At 51.3% G+C, this 19392-nt stretch overlaps 1 protein-coding gene across 1 annotated transcript in view; it reads left to right on the top strand.

Annotated features, from left to right (window-relative positions):
* The window catches only part of ATXN1 (ataxin 1), a 365190-nt gene extending 347240 nt beyond the window's left edge, over positions 1-17950 (top strand). Inside the window, exons 7-8 of the mRNA XM_016205295.2 lie at positions 7147-9202; positions 17176-17950. Coding sequence (XP_016060781.2) covers positions 7307-9202; positions 17176-17706 — 2427 coding nt within the window. The 5' untranslated portion in view covers positions 7147-7306 and the 3' untranslated portion in view covers positions 17707-17950. The remainder of the gene's footprint in view (positions 1-7146; positions 9203-17175) is intronic.
* Positions 17951-19392: the final 1442 nt, after the last annotated feature.

Below are 19392 nucleotides of genomic sequence, written 5' to 3' on the forward strand. Positions count from 1 at the left end.
CCAAGCCTCAGTGTTCCCATCTGAAAAGTGGAGAGGTAAAGATAGAACCCTCGTGAGTTTGTTGCGTGGAGCAAATGAGGTGTTTATAAATAGTTATTGGCACCCTGGCCGGGTGGCTGCGTTGGTGGGAGCATCATCCTGTGCCCCAAAGCGGTGGCAGGTTTGATCCCCAGTCAGGGTGGGTATGGAGGTAACCGGTTTATGTTTCTCTTTCACGGTATATATCTCCTCTCTCTCTTTCTCCCTCTCCTTTCCTCTCTCTCCAAAAATCAATGGGAGCATATCCTTGGGTGAGGATTTAAAAATAGAGTTTTTGGAATATAGTTGATGATCAATATATGGAAGCTATTTGTCTTTGTTCCTAGGACTGCCGTAACAAATTACCACATATTTGGTAACTTAAAACAATGGAAACTTGGGCATTATGGTAAGTGAGATAAATCAGACAGAGGACAAATAATGTGTGATATCACTTATACACGGGATCTAAATCCACTGCACTTGTAAAAACAGAATAGAATGGTGGTTACCAGGGGCTGGGGTGGAGAAGTTATGGAGACGTTGTTTGAGGGTACAGACTTGAAACTAGTGGATAAATAAGGCCTGGAGACCTCACGCACAGCACAGCGATTGTAGACGACACACAGTGTTATAGATTTCAAAGCTGCTAAGAGACCAGTCTTAATTGTTCCCAATACAAAAAAGAAATTATAATTCTGTGATGTGATCAAAGTGTCAGCTGAGGCTACTGTAGTAATCATATTGCACTATATACATGCCTCAAGCCAACACATTGTACCCCTCAAATGTCATGTCAATTGTTTCTCAGAGAAAAAAATACAGAAACATGTTCTCTTACAGTTCTGGGGCCAGAAGTCTGAAATCAAGTGTCGACAGGGCCCTGCTCCCGCTGAAGGCTCTGGGGCAGAACCCTTCCTCGACTCTTCCAGCTTCTGGTGGCTCCAGATGTTCTTGACTTAGGGCCACCTAACTCCCTTCTCCCTGCCTCTGTCTTCGCAGGGTGTTCTTGTCTGTGAGTGTCTCACATCTTTCTTTGCTTTTCTCTTATAAGGACACTTGTCATTGGATTTAGAGCCCACCTGGATAATTCAGGATGATGTCCTCTCATCTCGAAATCCTTAATTCTATTTCCCCTTTCCAAATAAAGACACAGATGGGCATCTCTTTTAAGGGTCCACCATTCAATCCACTACTCTCTCTGATTAATGATACAAACTAAGATTTCTATTTATCTATTCTTTATGTCCTTAGGCACTTGTGTGGGCTTTTTCTAGCATGGATTACAAGCTGTCATTCCTTTTTTTTCTCGCTTATTCCCTTCTATAAAGAGCAAGATCCTGGGTGACAGGGGTGCTGAGCAGAGAAGGGGAACCTGAGTGTGTTGGGGTCTATCAGGCACCCTGTTCTGCAAAGTTGTGCCAGGTCTCAGCTCACCGCTCAGATGGGTTCTGGCCTGAACGGACTTGGGTGGGGCCCTCCATCCCCTTCAGAAACCACCTCATTGTGGACCCAGAGGCCTGCCCAGTAAAGCTTCATGCTGGGCACAGCAGGGAGAACAAATAACTAGTTTTTGAGGACACAGTCACAAAGGATATTGGAAAGTAGGCTAGGCCTAGACATAAGCCACCTTGACTCGGGATGGAATCAGTGTCTCAAAATATCTGTGATGGGAAAAAATGCAAAAGTAAGGAACATGGGCACCCAGTCAGGGGAAGGGTCCCGGCCAGTTTATCTTGGACCATCAGCTCGAAGCTCCAGACGCTACTTCAACACCTGAGGTGACTCAGGGATCCCCACCTCATTAGGTAGCCCAGCCCACTTTTAATTATGTGCTAGTTTCTACGGTATATATCAACGTCACTTGAAGCTCGGTTCTATTTTCCTGCCTTCTGCAGACAGCCCTTCATAGATCTGAGCATTGCAGTTAGGCCTCAGCTCTTTCTGTATTTCCCAGGCCACCCTCTCCAGTTGCCTCTACAGGTACCTGCCTGTCTCTTGTCCAGACCTCTCACTAACCTGATCACTTCACCCTGGACAGGCCCCACTCGGCTAGTGTCCCCTTGCCTCAGTGCTCTAACTGTGACTTTACCAATGCCATATACCATCGCTGTATTTATTCCCTCATTCTGAGCACTGTGGGTTTTTTTAAATGAAGCTTATAATCCAACTTTTTCGGCACCACACCAAACTGTTGGTTCATATTGAATGTATGGTCCAACAAAAAATCCCTAGGCGCTTTCATGGGAACCATTCTCAGACGAGCCATTCCCTTCAACTCTGCTACATTAATTGAGCTATTGAAACCAAGGGCAGGTATTTACATTTATTCTCATTAGTCTTAAATGTCTTGGCTTTGTGCCATCACTTCCAGGTTCTGAGGATATATTTGAATATTAATTGCAATAATATATTAAGCATCCCTTCGAGCCTTCTGTTGCCTCTGAAAGTGATAGCCAAAACACTAATAAAGTAGTGAACAGAATAGACCTAAAAATAGAGTCCTGGCATACCATTGGCTCCATGCTGACACTAAACAATTAAGGTCCACTGTACACACTAGAAACAAAGCAAATGATGAATGAACGTGTGATCCGCTTTCTTTGGGACAAGCCTGTTCCGTCAACCGTGAAGGTATCTAGTTACACCATCATCCACCCCACCTTTCTCCATCCCAGAAACCCCAGAGATGTCAGGGTTGGGCCTGTTTTTAATATTTAACCTAAGTGGAGTGCCTTTGCCAGCACACCACATGGATCTTCCAGTTTAGTAATAAAATGAAACAGAAAGGACATTGGCATGTCAGGACTTACAGAATCCTCGCCATGTCCTAGTTACCTCTCCCACCAGGCCCAGTTATTCTGTCTCCTAAGTGGTCAGATGGTTTGTCCGGAACTGACACAAGCTCCTCAATCCACATTCTTTCCCCTTTAAACTGTAACCATGTTTCTTTGTGCATAGACATACATGCGAGGCAGTCATGGGTTTCACTCAAACTGAGCCACTCTCAGGGCTGGGTGTGCTGGGCAGAGCAACCCAGTTTATTGCCATGACCCTGGAATGCATTTTTAGGACTGAACGTATCCAGTTCTAGGAGTGTCTTCCATTCAGAGCAGTCGGTTATTTACAGGACTTGGAGTCAGTGGGGATACGTTCGCACATCTCTCAGCACAGAGGCATCTTATTTTTTGATCACTTCTGAAACAGTCTAAATCCACAGTAATGGAGGAGTCATTTTTGTATTATTGCAAAGATATGTGTGGCTTCCTTTGTTAAAGTTTGTTTTTCTTCCTGGAGAGAATTGAGTCCTGTATAAAATGTATAATAGTCTTTTTAAAGTGTGTTTTCCTATATTTCTTGAAGACAGAAGAAAAAAAGCTTCTGTTATTTAGAACCATATTGGTCTGGGAGACACCAAAGGAAACAGCTGAGTTTTACCTCGGTGTTAGCTGCTTATCCTCAAGGCTCCATCCATTGTTTATGTGCAGCCTCTCGTCTGGTTTCCCAGCACCTACTCCATGAGAAGGAGGCCAGAGATGTTTACTATGCTTGGGAGCTTATGACTAGGAAACTGAATCTTATACCTGGGTTTCTGAAACCATGCTGGGCTGGGCCTGTGAATCATCGGGGGATCTCATTAGAATAAAGATTCTGAATCAGGAGGCCTGGGAGAGGCCTGAGGTTCTGCATTTCCAAAGCTGCTAGGGATGCTGGTGTTGCTGGTCTGGGGGCCACCCTTGGAATGGCAAGGCCTTAGGCCACTGAGCTAAACTTTAAAATACTGATAGATACATATAAATGTAGATATAAAGATGCTGGAGATAAATGTCTTCAGAACAGCGATTGTCAGGCAAACTGTATGTAGTAAACTCTAAATAAACCTGCCTCAATCCATCTAGTAGCGCCCCCTCCATTTTAGCTTTTCTAATGTTTAAACAGTATGAGCTGCACTTGTGGTTCTTTTGTAACTTGGCGTTTATGTCCCGTGTGGCTCCAAATCTTTCTTTTGTGGCGGGAACAGCCGGAGGTGAACTCTTCGGGGGCCCAGCTGAGTTGTTGGTGTGTTTCAGCCCTGAGAAGGCAGTTGGGGACACAGAGGCCGTTTGTCTGTAGCTGGAAAGAGACCCTAAAAGCAGAAATCCCCCTCAATCCCAGTGTACCAGGGATGTGGCGGCATGCTGTAGCGCCCCCTGGTGGTCCACTGAAAAGGCAGCAAGACACAATCTCTACCTTCAGCGTTTCTCTCTGATGGGAGATACCAACAGGACAGATACCGGAGCACAGAGAAGGGGCACATGCCCCAGAACTAGGCCCTCGTCTCCTCCAAGCTGCCCTGGTAATAGGAGACATGGTCCTTCTAGATGTGGGAGGAGAATGGGTGGATATTTTTATCAGTCTGGCCCTTTTTGCTGCATTTCAGTGTCAATCTTTACATCTTTAATTTATCATTATTGTTATTACCTGGAAATGATGTTTATCAATGGTTAACTTTTTTATTTTATTTTTTTATTTATTTTTAAATATATCTTTATTGATTTCAGAGAGAGGGAGGGAGAGGGAGAGATAGAAACATCAATGATGAGAGAGTCATTGATCGGCTGCAGCCCACAACCTGGGCATGTGCCCTGACCGGGAATCGAACCCTGATCGCCTGGATCCTAGGTCGATGCTCAACCGCTGAGCCACTCCCGGCAGGGCGGTTAACTTTTTTAAAGAAAATATATGAATTTGTTTGTCAAGGCCAAGTCTTAGTGGTCCATTAGCAGAAGACCAGCTCTTAATCAGCAATGTAAACAAACCAAGGCACTACTGAGAGCCAAGTCGGCATTCTTGTCCAAACTGGGTTCTTTGAAAAGTACCTTCAGAAGAGTTTTCTAGTTTTGTATATTGTGCATTCAGTTGTATGGGGAATTTTACATTTGCAGTGCTATTGGACCCCTTTCTGAATGTGTTTGACATTTTGCTTGGCTTTGAAAGGACTTTGCTGCTGCTGCTTTTTCTTCCCTGAAGCTGCCTTGGGCTAATTAACCTATTCCCGTACTGGCTGGGCCTACTATATGTAAATGTTCTCATTTCAGATTCTGACATACTGCTTTTGCATGAACATCTTTAATGAAATCCTGTGGGGTTTTATTGGATCAGTGCTACTGTGGAGCCAGCAGGGGGCGTATGGAAGGGGGTGGGCTTTGAGTAGATCTATATAACTTTTCTTTGCTAGTTGGTATGGGAATATGGGAGCTCATACAGTTCTTGTTCTCAAGAATAACTCTTGTAATCTCTAGGTGAAAGATCATTATCAGTACTTTTTAAGCAGCCAAAAAGGGCAGCTGTTTCTGATGCATTGCAGCTTAATTTTATTGTGTCATTGTTTTGAAAATAGCACTGTCGTTTTAATCGATTTGCGAGTGTTGGGTGTGAATTATGTGGCGCACTCTTTATAAGAGAAGTCTATGCAGAACAGTTACCTAGGACGTTAAAGAGCTGCAGGTCGGGAGGTTACATAATTGACGTTACTCTTTTGACACCGATATTTCTTCAGCATTAATATTTTAGGTCTTTTTATTTTTTTCTGCCCTGGTCTTGAAAGTGCCTCTGGTCATATGAGAAACCCTATTTTAATTGAAATGTCCTTTGATGTTGAGACACCAAATTTCTAAACCTCTGCCTTCAATATATATACATATGATCAGGTGTATATATATATGGGAGCTCATACAGTTCTTGTATATATATATATATTTATACACATATATATATATATATGCACCTGATCATATATATATCAGATATATATATATACACACACACACACACACACACATATACACACACACACACCCCTGATCATAGTCATTGCTGCTGGGGAACTTGGTCTCGTGCCATTTGTACTTTCGTGATGATGTTCCTTAGTGATATACAGGCCGAGTCTCCCGCCGCTGCCTGTAGGGGGCGCACACACCTGCCGCCTGTCAGCCTGGCTCCAGGGGCTTCCTCTGATGCTCTGCCTCCTGCCAGGCGGGCATGTCTTTGCGCCCACAGCCGTGGTGACTCGGAAGTCAGTGGTCACTGGGAGACTGAGATACGTGTCGGCGAGAACTGGCCCCAGGCTCGCGGCTGGTGTGCTGGAGTTGAGCGCACAGGCCTGATTCGTCCGAGGGTGAGCGGCGGGCTGGCTCTCTCCAAGGAGAAGGGGGGGCGTGAAGAGGACCTTCAGAGCCCGGGGGGAAGGCAAGGGTCAGGGATGAACCAAGTGTGTGACCGCCGTTAAGGGAACCTGCAGTGCACCTGCCCCAGGACCGCATTTTTTAAAAAGCTGTAGCCATACTTACTTTTTATGTCTCGCCGATTTCTTTTGGTTTCCTGGTATCATGTGAGTGGCTGTACTGGGGATTCTTTGGAAACGTATAGAGAACAGGATTACTTCTGGCTGCCTCTGCTGAGCCAGCATGTGCATGTTGTGCGTGTGTGTGTGTGCGCGCATGTGTGTTAGGGAAGAGGGAATTTCTGTCAAGTTAGGATGGACCCAGAGTCAGGGGGTCTTTGAGTGGTGGCTCTGAGAGATGGGATTCAGAGGTGACGTGCAGATCCATTCAGGGCTCTCTCTCCTGACTGCTCCCCAGGGCCCAGCTCTGAGGGCAGGGCCTGGGGGACGGTCACTGGTGTCGTGCTCCCTCTGGGTTTCATTTGATTTTTTCCAACAAAGTAAAGAAGAGGTGAGGAGTGGGACCAGCATTTTTGAAAAGGACACTTAAGCAACACATTGTCTACCTTCTGATAAGAACAGAGGAAGGAAAGGAGAGAGGCACCGAGCAGCGTGTCTTAGGGGAGCTGTTAACTTCATTAAAAGGCATCTGCTTTAAGTTTTGACTTGCTCTCGACGCCTTAATAATCTTCCTGACGTGCTGTCCAAGAAGAACGGTGTCACCTGTTCTAATGCGAGGGCGAGAGTCGGGGTTTTGGAGTTTACGTGGACAGCACAGCCTGGTCTCGGCGGTGCCGGGTGTCCCTTGCTGGTCTGATTTCCCGCCTCTCGCCCCCCCTTCCCCTTCCCGCCCCTTCCCTCACCCCCCCTTCCCCCTCTCACCCCCTCCCTCGCCCCCTCACTCACTGCCCTTTTCCTTTCCCCAGATTCCAGAGCTGCCGCTGGCCGACCGCACCCACGGGGAGATGATTCCTCATGAAGAGCCTGGATCCCCTACAGAAATCAAATGTGACTTTCCGTTTATCAGACTAAAATCAGAGCCAGCCAGACAGTGAAACAGTCACCGTGGAGGGGGGACGGCGAAAAATGAAATCCAACCAAGAGCGGAGCAACGAATGCCTGCCTCCCAAGAAGCGCGAGATCCCCGCCACCAGCCGGCCGTCGGAGGAGAAGGCCGTCGCCCTGCCCAGCGACAACCACCGGGCGGAGGGCGTGGCATGGCTCCCGGGCAACCCTGGTGGCCGAGGTCACGGGGGTGGGAGGCACGGCCCCGCGGGGACTTCGGTGGAGCTTGGTTTACAACAGGGGTTAGGTTTACACAAAGCGCTGTCCACGGGGCTGGACTACTCCCCACCCAGCGCGCCCAGGTCTGTCCCCGCGAGCAGCACGCTCCCCACGGCGTACCCCCCGCCGCAGTCAGGGACTCCGGTGTCTCCCGTGCAGTATGCTCACCTGCCGCACACTTTCCAGTTTATCGGGTCCTCCCAGTACAGCGGGCCCTACACGGGATTCATCCCTTCACAGCTGATCTCCCCAACGGCCAGCCCCGTCACCAGTGCGGTGGCCTCTGCCGTGGGGGCCGCCACTCCGTCCCAGCGGTCCCAGCTGGAGGCCTATTCCACTCTGCTGGCCAGCATGGGCAGCCTGAGCCAGGCCTCGGCCCACAAGGCTGAGCAGCAGCAGCACTTAGGCAGGACGCCCGGGCTCATCGCGCCAGGGTCCCCGCCACCCACCCAGCAGAACCAGTACGTCCACATTGCCGGCTCTCCGCAGAACGCAGGGCGCTCGGCCTCTCCCCCGGCCGTCCCTGTCCACCTCCACCCCCACCCGACGATGATCCCACACACGATCACCCTGGGGCCCTCCCCCCAGGTCGTAGTGCAATACACCGACTCTGGCGGCCACTTTGTCGCTCGGGAGGCCACCAAGAAAGCCGAGAGCAGCAGGCTGCAGCAGGCCATGCAGGCCAAGGAGATGCTCAACGGGGAGATGGAGAAGGGCCGGAGGTACGGGGCCCCCGCCTCGGCCGACCTGGGCCTGGCGAAGGCCGGCGGCAAGCCGGCGCCTCACCCCTACGAGTCCAGGCACGTGGTGGTGCACCCCAGCCCCTCCGATTACGGCAGTCGGGACTCCGCAGGGGTGCGGGCCTCTGTGATGGTCCTGCCCAACAGCAACACCCCCGTGCCCGACCTGGAAGTGCAGCCGGTCACGCACCGCGAGGCCTCCCCCTCGACCCTCAACGACAAAAGTGGCCTGCACTTGGGGAAGCCCGGGCATCGGCCCTACGCGCTCTCACCCCAACAGGCTCTGGGCCCCGAAGGCGTGAAGGCCGCCGCCGTGGCCACGCTGTCACCCCACACGGTCATTCAGACCACACACAGCGCTTCGGAGCCACTCCCAGTGGGACTGCCAGCCACAGCCTTCTACGCAGGGACCCAGCCGCCTGTCATCGGCTACCTGAGCGGCCAGCAGCAGGCGATCACATATGCCGGCGGCCTGCCCCAGCACCTGGTCATCCCCGGCACCCAGCCCCTGCTCATCCCGGTTGGCAGTGCTGACGTAGAGGGATCCGGAGCAGCCTCCGCGATAGTCACGTCGTCGCCCCAGTTTGCAGCAGTGCCTCACTCGTTCGTCACCACCGCCCTTCCCAAGAGCGAGAACTTCAGCCCAGAGGCCCTGGTCAGCCAGGCCGCCTACCCGGCCATGGTGCAGGCCCAGATCCACCTGCCGCTGGTGCAGTCCGTGGCGTCCCCGGCGGCAGCTCCCCCGACGCTGCCCCCCTACTTCATGAAAGGCTCCATCATCCAGTTGGCCAACGGGGAGCTGAAAAAGGTGGAGGACTTGAAAACGGAAGACTTCATCCAGAGCGCCGAGATCAGCAGCGACCTGAAGATCGACTCCAGCACCGTGGAGAGGATTGAGGACAGCCACAGCCCCGGCGTCGCTGTGATCCAGTTCGCCGTCGGGGAGCACCGGGCACAGGTAATGTTCGCCCAGGTCACAGGCGGGGTCGCCCCACCGCCTTCCTCATTTCCTGGCAAGATGAACTTCCAGGGCCCAGACTCGCCCGCACTGTGGGGAAAACACAAGGTTTTCATTTATACCTAGACTTCAGGCTCCAAATCTTCTCTAAGGAGATTCTTAAGAGAATTAAGCCCCAAGACATCTGCTGTTTGTAGTGAACTAACTAATTCTGCATCTAGAGTGAGGCTAGTCAGGTCCCGTCCTCAGGACAATTTAAGAAAATCTCCACTCGGTTATGCTTTTATTCTGTGGTTCAGCTGGGAACCTGACTGAGAGAGGCTGCGGGTTTGAGGCCCTTTATTCCCCAGGAAAAGACATTGCTGGTCCGGTAAGGGCGTTAGATGCCCAGAGTCACACCTCCCATACCAACATCTGTGTTTAAAATGCAGGTTTTATTACTGTTCAGTCGTGACAGGGCCGACCGATGAGGGGACAACGGCCAGTGAAAACAGTTTTCTCGCACTCATAGATCCCAAGAGGCAGGCGACATGCCATGTGGGGCAACGCAGGGAAGCACAAGGGTCAGTCAGGAGGAGAGGGAGTGGGGAGAAAGGGGGCAGGAACCCTTATTGTGGTTTCCATGGGGGGAAATGGGTGAGACGGGGTGAGCCTGTTTAGGATTGGCTAGTTTGCGTAATTTCAGTGGACGCCCCCCCCCCCCCCCCGGTTGTTGGGTACCTGCTGTGGTGTGACTCGGGCAGGTGGGCAGTGGCCTGGAGTGTGAACCTGGTTGAGGAGGTGGCTGAGGGTGTGGGTGGGTGGTTTGCGCGGTGGAGTTGGTGGCTATCTCTAGGAATTAACTGATTCTGAGAGGGACAGTCCCTCCAGAGTTAGCAAGGCCCCCAGATGTCAGAGCAGCAGAACACAGAAAATAAAAGGCGTGGTTCATACACACGGAGAAGTCAGGGCTGTCCCAGGCGCGCTCTCGGGCTGTGGTAAATAGGAGCCCCGGGGGTCATAGGCAGCCAAGCTGACTCATGTTAAAAGCTAGAACTACGATTAACTCTCTTATAATGTCCCTGGGCTCCTTCAGTCCACCCTTTTCATCTCTCACATCTCTGGGATTCCACAGCCCATTATATGAAACAGCAGCTACACTGCCCCGGCTGCTGGAGTCGCACAGCTTAGGCCTCGCAGGAACGTTCCTGGCGGTCGAGCCCACTCTCTGGGAATGTTTCTCAGGGACTTTGAAACTCTTGGATGTGACAGCGCCTCCTTCAGGTTTGAGTTGGAAAAAGGTCAACGCTTAGCTGATAGTTGGGATGTTCACAGAAAGTAAAACAAACAAAACAAGACAAACTAGATAATGGTTTGAATTGTTTTAAGTATATTTTTAAAAGATCAAGTGAGGCGGGGGGAGGCCAGTTTTCCAAAGTGTTTTCCGGAACTGCCTGTGAGTGACCGGATGTGGGATCTTGCACAACGTCAAGGGACTTGCCTTGCCAAGAGCTTTTAGCCCCAAATACTTTCCTTTTTCATGGTGCAGTGCCACTTAGACTTAGACCCTTTGGTGAGGCCCACAAAAGATTTCCCAAAGTTACAATTCAAAGAAAGGGCAAAAGTCAAGGTTTTTTTAAACGGCATTATTATTTAGAACTCACTGCCCATCTGTAACTGCTGCTCCCTGTGACCTTCCTCCATGAATTGAGGTGGGTCCTAGCAGGAAAAAAAGGAATTCTCTTTAGCAAAGCTGGCCTTTAACAGCCCCCAGGTGAAGCGTAGAAAATAAACAAGAATGAAAAATAAATGTGTTTTTCATGGTACTTTTTTTCAATCCTTAAAGCGTTAGGGTGCACAGAGGTAGGAATGGAAAGAGGTGTGATTTATGAAACACTACTGATTCCTTACCAGCATCTCTTTCAACTTGAGAATAAAGAGCAGCTCCAGCCATGGGCTGCATCTCCAAGGCCCTGGCAGCCTCTCACACCAGAGCTCACAGGTTTCAAATGGACTTGGCAGGCCTTGGGGAGGACACAAGCATCTCTGTGTTTTCCCTGCTTGATACTTTGCAGAATGAACGCTTAAACGGTAGAGAAATTGGCTTCCAGGCCAAGTCTCATTTCCTTCCCGTAGCCAGACCACTCGTCTCTTTGCTGACAGCCAAGGTGCAAATTAGAAGGTGGAATATTTGTCACAGCCTGTTCGCAGGTCTGTCAGGACGGCCCCTGTGTGGCTGGGCTGCATGCTGGGAAGGGCTTCTGCAAAGAACGGTGAGGGCTGTTGTAGACACCAAGTGCAGGGCCCTCGCACAACCAGTGATTTGTCCCTCTAGCTAGAAGCCTATCAGAAACAGGCTGACATCATCACAGCGAAAATACTCCACCAGCTGTGTTTGCCACAGTGACAGGAGCAGACTCGGTGGAGACTCAGAGAGAGAGCTAACGTCTGGATTTAATTTGCGTTCCAAGGACAGAGTGCTCGCCCCTGTGATCGTGTCACTGTGAGAGCTCCCCCCCCCCCCCCCCCCCCCCGCAGTCTGGAGAACCAGCCCATGTCTTTCCAACTGGTTAGATATCGCTAACCCTTGCACCCACAGGGAGATTAGAAATATGCAAATCGTTTAACTTAATTAGCAAAATCACAAATTTGATTGGGGAAGTTGTGGGAGCAGGACTGATTTTTCCACTCTAGATGGTTTCGTGGACCCAGGCGTAAGTCCTACAGGGTTGGAGAGCCACAGGGAAGCTTGACCTTATACAACCTACAGCAGGATCCCGGCGGAGGCCCTGTGGTGTAGAGAAAGCCAGGAGCCTGGGTGCTGGTCAGCTGAGAGACCAGTTGTTTTACCTCTCTGAGCTGCTGTTTTTCTCATCTCAAGACAAATGCCTCCTTATACCTAGTAATACCATGGGCCCCTTGTCCTGGAACCCTGGGCTTCCTTCCCGCCCTGCAGAGCAGCCCTTGTGAATTTACCTGCGTGGACACCAGAACCCCCAGGGCCGTGGAGGGAGCCTCCCCTGTCCTCGTGCTCATGATCCACCGTAGACCTCGTGGGAACTAAAGCTAAAGCCAGCCTGTGTGAAACGGGGGTTTTATCTTGGCAGTTATTTTTAAGGGGCTGATTTTCTGATTATTACTGTTCAAAGACGCCTCCAGTGTTGCTTCCAGCTGAAGCGCCAGACTAGGCGGCATAGGACAAATACTTTCCCGTATTCGTCACCATCCCTGTGGCTTGTCATACCCAACATGGCATTTCTGTTGCACCCCAGGTGCCCACCCCCGGCGCTGTCCCTTCCAGCTGTACGCTGCCCACGAGGCCTCTCTGCGGTCACTCTGCGTCTCTGCTACCATGTGCCGCCCTCTCAGCCCTGGTGATCCTGGTCCAGATCCCCAAGGGGCAGTAGGATCACTTCTCTCGGAGCATCCCTCCCAAATTTAGTCCATTTAATATTCTTCAGGTTTGAGCCCATAAGCCTGTGGCGAGCCCCAGAAGGGATCCCAGGCAATAGCATGAGCGTGGGAACCAGTGCCCCTCAACAGTTCCTGAGTGTGGAGCTTCGCCTGCTTGGGTGGGAAGCAGGTTCGCTGGTAGGAGAATGTGGGACCTGGAGCTGGAAAGACCTCAGTCCGAACCTCTCCTCCGCCATCCGTCGCACTGGGGCCTTGTGCAAATCTTTTACAAATTATTGCACAAATAATGTATCGTGCAAATTATATCCAGGCCTTCCATTCTTGGTTTAGTGGAGATCATGGGAGTTGTTGTAAGAATTAAAGAAAATGTTTTCAAAGGAACCAGCACACTATGTAGCACGTAGTAGGCCCTCAACAATGGTAATGTGCTTCCCTGCCTCACTTCGGTGACGTTGACACCGAGAAGGGAAATGGTTAGCGTCTGAAAAATAAATAAAAGGCTTTGTGCTCTATAAAGAGTTTATGGAAGGAGAGACACTTTAGAAGAGCCTAGGGAGAAGGCTTAACTTTTCCAGTGAGCGCAGTGAGCTGTTTCTACCCCGCCTGCGTTCCTGTGGCATGTCCCCGCGAGCGGCCCAGGGGCACCCACCCAGCTACTTCAGCGTGTGAGGGGTACATGCTGTTTCCCTGAGCCTGCGCTGGACTGGAGGGATGGATGGGTGGTCTAGTCCTCCCCATCAGTAAGAGGACCCAGGCAGACAGGGGCTCCTGGGCCTCTCCTGCAGCATGCCCCTAGGCGAGTCCCACCCAGGACGGCCCCACCTGGGCCGCCTTCAGCTTCCATCCGGCAAACAATGTTCTGCATGTGAGCAGCCTCCCCATCTCCCTCTCTCATGCTCCCCAGGCCTCGACTTTTCTGAAGAGTACACAGATTTGCTCAGAAGAATTGTAGTAAATCTTATTTGTAAAGTGCTCTGAGGTGACACTTTTCTTGGACTGCTTCTCTCCTAACTGCCGAGCTCCTTATGTTAGTAGGACTGTCTGTCGCTTCCCTTCCCAGATCCTCCTGGAGTGACTGCTTTCCTTTGCCACCGCGGTGACTGCTTAATATTCAGTGCCATTTCCTTCTCCCGACTGTCCTGGGGGGGTGTGTGTGTGTGTGTGTGTTCACTCACACAACATGTGATTATGATGTGCTTACTGCACGTTTATTGATGGCTTTTCTTTCATTCCACTATTTTTTTAATGTGACTGCTGTGTTCTGTGAGTCATCAGCAGCAGCATTATGCAGTTAATGGATTAGCTGGTGCCTAAAAATAACTGAAGCCCTCACGCAAGCGGCACATAAGCCTGTGTAGCCCCTCAGCAGCCAAGGCAAACCGACGTGCCAGCGTCCCATGCAGAGCCTGCTGGGAATGAATCTTAATGAAGCCAAAAGAGATAGTGGCTGCCCCATGTGCAAAGCCCGGGGCTGGGCCTGCAGTCCAGGGCTGGGCGAGAGCCCTCCTCTTGTTCTGATGCGGGGACGGCTCCAGCAGAGAAACGTAGCAAGCCGTGTGTGTGTGTGTGCCCCTCCAAAAGAAGACAGGAGGAGAAAAATGCTCTCTGGCCTTTGTGTGACGTAAGTCCCCCAACTAGGTGATCTCCTGTGGTGTTCATAGCTTTTTAAAAAATAAACCTGAATTGTTAAGAGTAGTTCTAGGTTTACAAAAAATTGAGCAGAAAGTACACGGAGTTCCCAGACACACACAGTTTCCCCTATTATTAAAATCTGGCATTTGTGTAGCATATTTGTTACAGTTGAGGAGCCCATATTGCTACATCGCTGTGTACTAAAGTCCACAGTTTACTTTAGGGTTTACTCTGTGCTGCATATTCTGTGAGTTTTGACAGATGCGTAATGCCCTGTGTCCAGCTTCAGGGCAGCATACAGAGTCGTTTCGCCACCCTAAAAATCCTTTACGCTCTGCCCATGGATACCCCCTGCCCCGCACCCCCGCCTGGAATCCTTGGCTCCACTGATTTTTGTACCTCTCTGTAGTTCTGCCTTTTGCAGAGTGTCGCATAGCTGGGCTCGTGAGGACTCAGCCTTCCCAGACTGTCCCCTCGCTTGGCACTGTTCATTTATGGTGCCTCCATGTCTTTCTGTGGCTTCGATAGCTCATTTCTTTTTAGCACTGAATAATGTTGTTCTTTAAGGCACACTTTTTTTTTTCAATTCTCACTCAAGGATATGTTCCCATTGATTTTTAGAGCGAGAGGAAGGGAAAGAAAGAGAGAGGAAAACATACATTGATGTGAGAGAGAAACATCGATTGGTTGCCTCCTATATGCACCCGACTGAGGATGTGCCCCGCCCAGGAATTGAACCCACAACCCTTTGGTGTCTGAGACGATGCTCCAGCCAACCGAGCCACAGCGCCAGGGCTAAGGCACACGTTTTTAAACCCCAGGAGAGGAGGGCCAGTGGGACAGACCTGTGTGCCTGAGAGCTGCCCTGGTCGCTTGCTGAGCAGTGGAGGCCATGGGAGCCATGCGACAATGTGCGGAAGAACCCAGCCCGTCATTGTTTGGAGGCCCCTCGGCACTGGCGTGGGGTTTACGGAACCGGCCTGAAACGCTTCTACCAAGGACTGAGTCAGGCCTCGCACCAACGTGATTAAGTATCTAGAACAGAACACTCGCAGGTCTCCTGATGCTCTGCTGAAGAGTGTGACTTTGCTTATGAATGACTTTTCAACGTCGACGTCAGGGGATGTCTTGCTTAGCCCTTCAGTCATTGTTCCAGGGTTTTCTGATGTTCTCGAGGGTGAGAATGTAGTCGAGCACACTGGCCCCCAGGGAAGGCAGACTGGCTCTCCTCTTCAGGCAGAACGGGATTCGGACAGAGCGAGGAAGCGCCGATTGAACAGTGTCACCGAAAGCAAGACGCGTTCCCTGTAACCCAGCTCCTGAGATGTCATTGCTCCAGGAGCAGGCAGAACCGGTGCCTTTGGGATAGTACCAAGCACAAATGTTTTGTCAAACAGATGCCCTTCGCATTTGTGAAAACAGGGATTCTTGTTGAAACGGGAGGCAAATTTAAGCAACAGAGATGTTTTGTTTTCTTTATATCTCGTTTTTGGCGATTCGCACATATGTGTGTATATAGACAGCGCCCATCGAAGACTGAAATACACAGTCAAGCAGCATAAATACGTGTTTCTGTGGACAGTGTTTAGATACAATAGTTACTAAGTCGTTAAAGGGATTTTATAGAAGAGCAAAGAATGACCCTAGAAGCTGGTCATCAGCTGGACCAGGACTGCAACACTGAATAAATCACCATCAGCCCAGACACGCTCCCTGCTCGACCTGGCTCCTCCATCCTGAATAGAAGGTGGAGGCGATCAGTGTAGAGGGTTTGGGGGTGGCTGGAGAGAGGGAGGGGAGGCAGGTTTCTCAGGGGAGCAGCGAGCAAGCGGCTGTGCCTGCAACGGCAGGAGGAGGGCGGGGGAAGAACGGGGGAGCACAGGAGGCCTGCCCCTGAAAAGAGAAGTGCCGACTGCCAGGCGTCCAGAGATGAAAGACGGAGGGCTCCGAGCTGACGTAGGACAGAGGCTAGTCACGCGCCCGCTCTAGCTTCCGGTCCGCCTAACGTGTTTGGAAAAAGACGCATTTGTGGATGAACAAAATGGACTGTGGAGTTGCCAGGAGTTATGTAATCTGCTTTGGTTTTATATGGTGCTGGCCCCAGGAACATGTGCTCACTGGGGTTTAACCAGAGACCGTTTGAACCCCCCACAAGGTCATAAAATGATCACCAGCGCAGCTGAAATAGCAAAAAGGGACCTCAAGAGTGGAGAGAAAGGAGCCGAAGTATGATTCTGTGAAGTCATGATGAGCTCAGCGTCTGACGGGAGTGCTGAGTGAGGCTGCTGTGGCTCAGCCCAGAAGGGTGCCGGCCAGGGGAGGGCCAGCCCCGGGGGGGAAGGCGCTGCTTCTCTCCCTGGAGAGCACTGTCCGCCCAGCTTAGCCCCTGCTGGCTGCTGGAAAGAAGCAGGGCCGCCAGGCCCCTCAGCGTCTGAGCGTTGGCCCATCGGCCAGCTGTGCATGGCAGTGTTTTCACAGACGGAAGGCAAACACGGAGCAAGTTCTTCGTTCAGTTAATGAAGTCACTCCGAGGGGTTTTTCAGTGAGAGTTTGCATGGTTAGGTCCGTCTGCTTAAAATCCCCTTGCAGAGGAGCCGCCTCTGCCTCCAAACACGCTCGGAAGCTGATGGGCGCGGCGTCGGACGCGCTCAGCACAAACCTGGGTAACAGGTTTCTCGTTTGCCTTCCGTCTGTAAAAGCACCGCAAGGCGCGGGCCTGTCACAGGCCGGACGGCATCCTGGGCTCTGGGGATAGAAGGGTGAGCCAAACAGGCGAGGCCTCAGCCTCTGTGCAGCCTCCTTGGTGTGTGTGAGGGCGGGAGGTTCGTGGAAGTGCCTTACCTTGTTCCGCTCCGCTTCTGTATGTGCGTGCGTCAACGAAAACCAGAACCTAATGCCTTTATTCACGTCCTTCCTTCCCCTCTCTCTGCCTCTCGCTGTTTTCGCAGGTCAGCGTGGAGGTCTTGGTCGAGTACCCTTTTTTTGTGTTTGGACAGGGCTGGTCGTCCTGCTGCCCGGAGAGGACCAGCCAGCTCTTTGACTTGCCCTGCTGCAGACTCTCCGTCGGGGACGTGTGCATCTCGCTGACCCTCAAGAACCTGAAGAACGGCTCGGTGAAGAAGGGCCAGCCCGCCGACCCGGCCAGCGTCCTGCTGAAGCACTCGAAGGCCGAGAGCCCGGCGGGCGGCAGGCCCCGGTGCGCCGAGCAGGAGAACGGCATCGGCCGGGGGGGCGCGCAGCTGCTCGCCGAGAACGGCGAACTGAAGTTCCCAGAAAAAATAGGATTGCCCGCGGCGCCCTTGCTCCCCAAAACCGAGCCCAGCAAGCCCGCCGCGGCCCGGAAGAGGAGGTGGTCGGCGCCCGAGAGCCGCAAGCTGGAGAGGCCGGCCGACGAGCCCCCGCTGACTCTCCCCAAGCCTTCGCTAATTCCTCAGGAGGTCAAGATTTGCATCGAAGGCCGGTCCAACGTAGGCAAGTAGCAGCGGCTGGGAGGCAGGGCGGCCCGTCTCCTTTGTATCCAGATTACTGTACTGTAGGCTAAGTAACACAGTATTTACATGTATCCTCTCCCTTTAGGTTTCTGTTATTACCTTGTCGTTAGAGTTACAGCTGGTGTTGCGCAGGAGACTGGTGCATATGCTTTTTCCAAGGGTGTCTGTCTGTCGGGGGGAGGGGCCAGAGCGGCGCCAGCGGGGGGGCCCCAGGCATCTGGTGGAAACGAAAAAGTGGCTTTAGGGCGCCTGCCTTTTCTATGGGCGCAGAAGCACCCGCAGGGCGCTGACTTCTGCTGGTTTCCCTCGGACGCGCTCGGGGAGGGCGTCGCAGGGGGCGCGCGCGTGCGGGCGGCGGGGTGCCACGCACGGCCAGTGAGGGCCTTTTTCTCTGCCTCCCCGTCTCACTTTCTTGCTCTCAGCACGGGGATTGGAGGTCCGGAGACATGTCCTCAGGAGGTCTCACGTGCAAAAATAAGTATCAGGAACCCAGCTTCAGGGCATCCTAGAAAGGCATCGATCGACAGCAGATGGAAAGCTAACCCTGTAAAAGAACAGTTTTCTCCCTCCAACATATTTTACAATAAAAGCAACTTTTAATCATATAGATATATATTTCCCCCTATGGGGCCTGACTGCACTGATTTTTTTTTAAAGAGCAACTGCCACAGGTGGGATTTCATTTCTGCTTCACTAGAGCAGTGCTGTCTCCAGGGTGGCCGGCGGTGGCTGGCGGTGGCGCGCGGGGCGCCGGGCGGCCCCCAGCGGCTCCGCGCGGGGAGGGACGGCGGGAGGGAGCGGGGACACCCACTCTGGTTTCTGTGCAGTGTTAGGAAAACCAATCAGGTGGTCGCCTTGGCTTCGCTCCCAAGAGGCAGACGACCTGCCCTTCCGAGAGCAGCGGATGCTCTTCGCATTGGGTTTGCAAATCTTTTGTCTTTTAACTCTAGTACTGTTTATAGTTCATGACTATGGACAACTCGGGTGCCACTTTTTTCAGATTCCAGTGTGACGTGAGGAATTAGATTTCGAAGATGAGCATATATATTACTATCTCTAAGCACTTAAAATACTGTTCACACTTTATTACCAAGCATCTTGGTCTATCATTCAACAAGTACTGTATCTCACTTTCAAGTCTTTGGGAAGAAAAAAAAACAAAAAACTAAGTTGCTTTCTTTTTTCAACACTGTAACTACATTTCAGCTCTGCAGAGCTTCTCACGTCAAGATATTGACAGTTGCAATGTGGTTTAAAGGATGAATGTGAATCACGAAGCAGTGTGGACGGTGAGTGGCCACCAGTGCAGCCTGATGGGAAGGCGCTCTCGCTTTGGTGTTGGAGAGGGAACTCAAGGCATATGCAGAGCTGGCAGAGAAACCGAGAGAAAAGGGATGGAGAAAAGGAATACTCATTTTTGTCCAGTGTTTTTCTTTTTAAGACGAACTTTTAAAGAACCTTGCGATTTGCACATCTTGAGTTTATAATTTGTGTGATATTCCTGCAGTTTTTATCGAATAACATTGTGGGAAAGGTTTGGGGGACTGAACGAGCATAAATAAATGTAGCAGAATTACTTTCTAACCTGCCTAAACTCTAGGCTGTTTTATAAGGTTATGTTCCTTTCAGCATTTATTTTGGTCTTTCTACCACATCTGTCACAAAAGCCAGGTC

Source organism: Miniopterus natalensis, chromosome 9, assembly GCF_054644295.1.
Source record: "Miniopterus natalensis isolate mMinNat1 chromosome 9, mMinNat1.hap1, whole genome shotgun sequence".
Lineage (NCBI taxonomy): Eukaryota > Metazoa > Chordata > Mammalia > Chiroptera > Miniopteridae > Miniopterus > Miniopterus natalensis.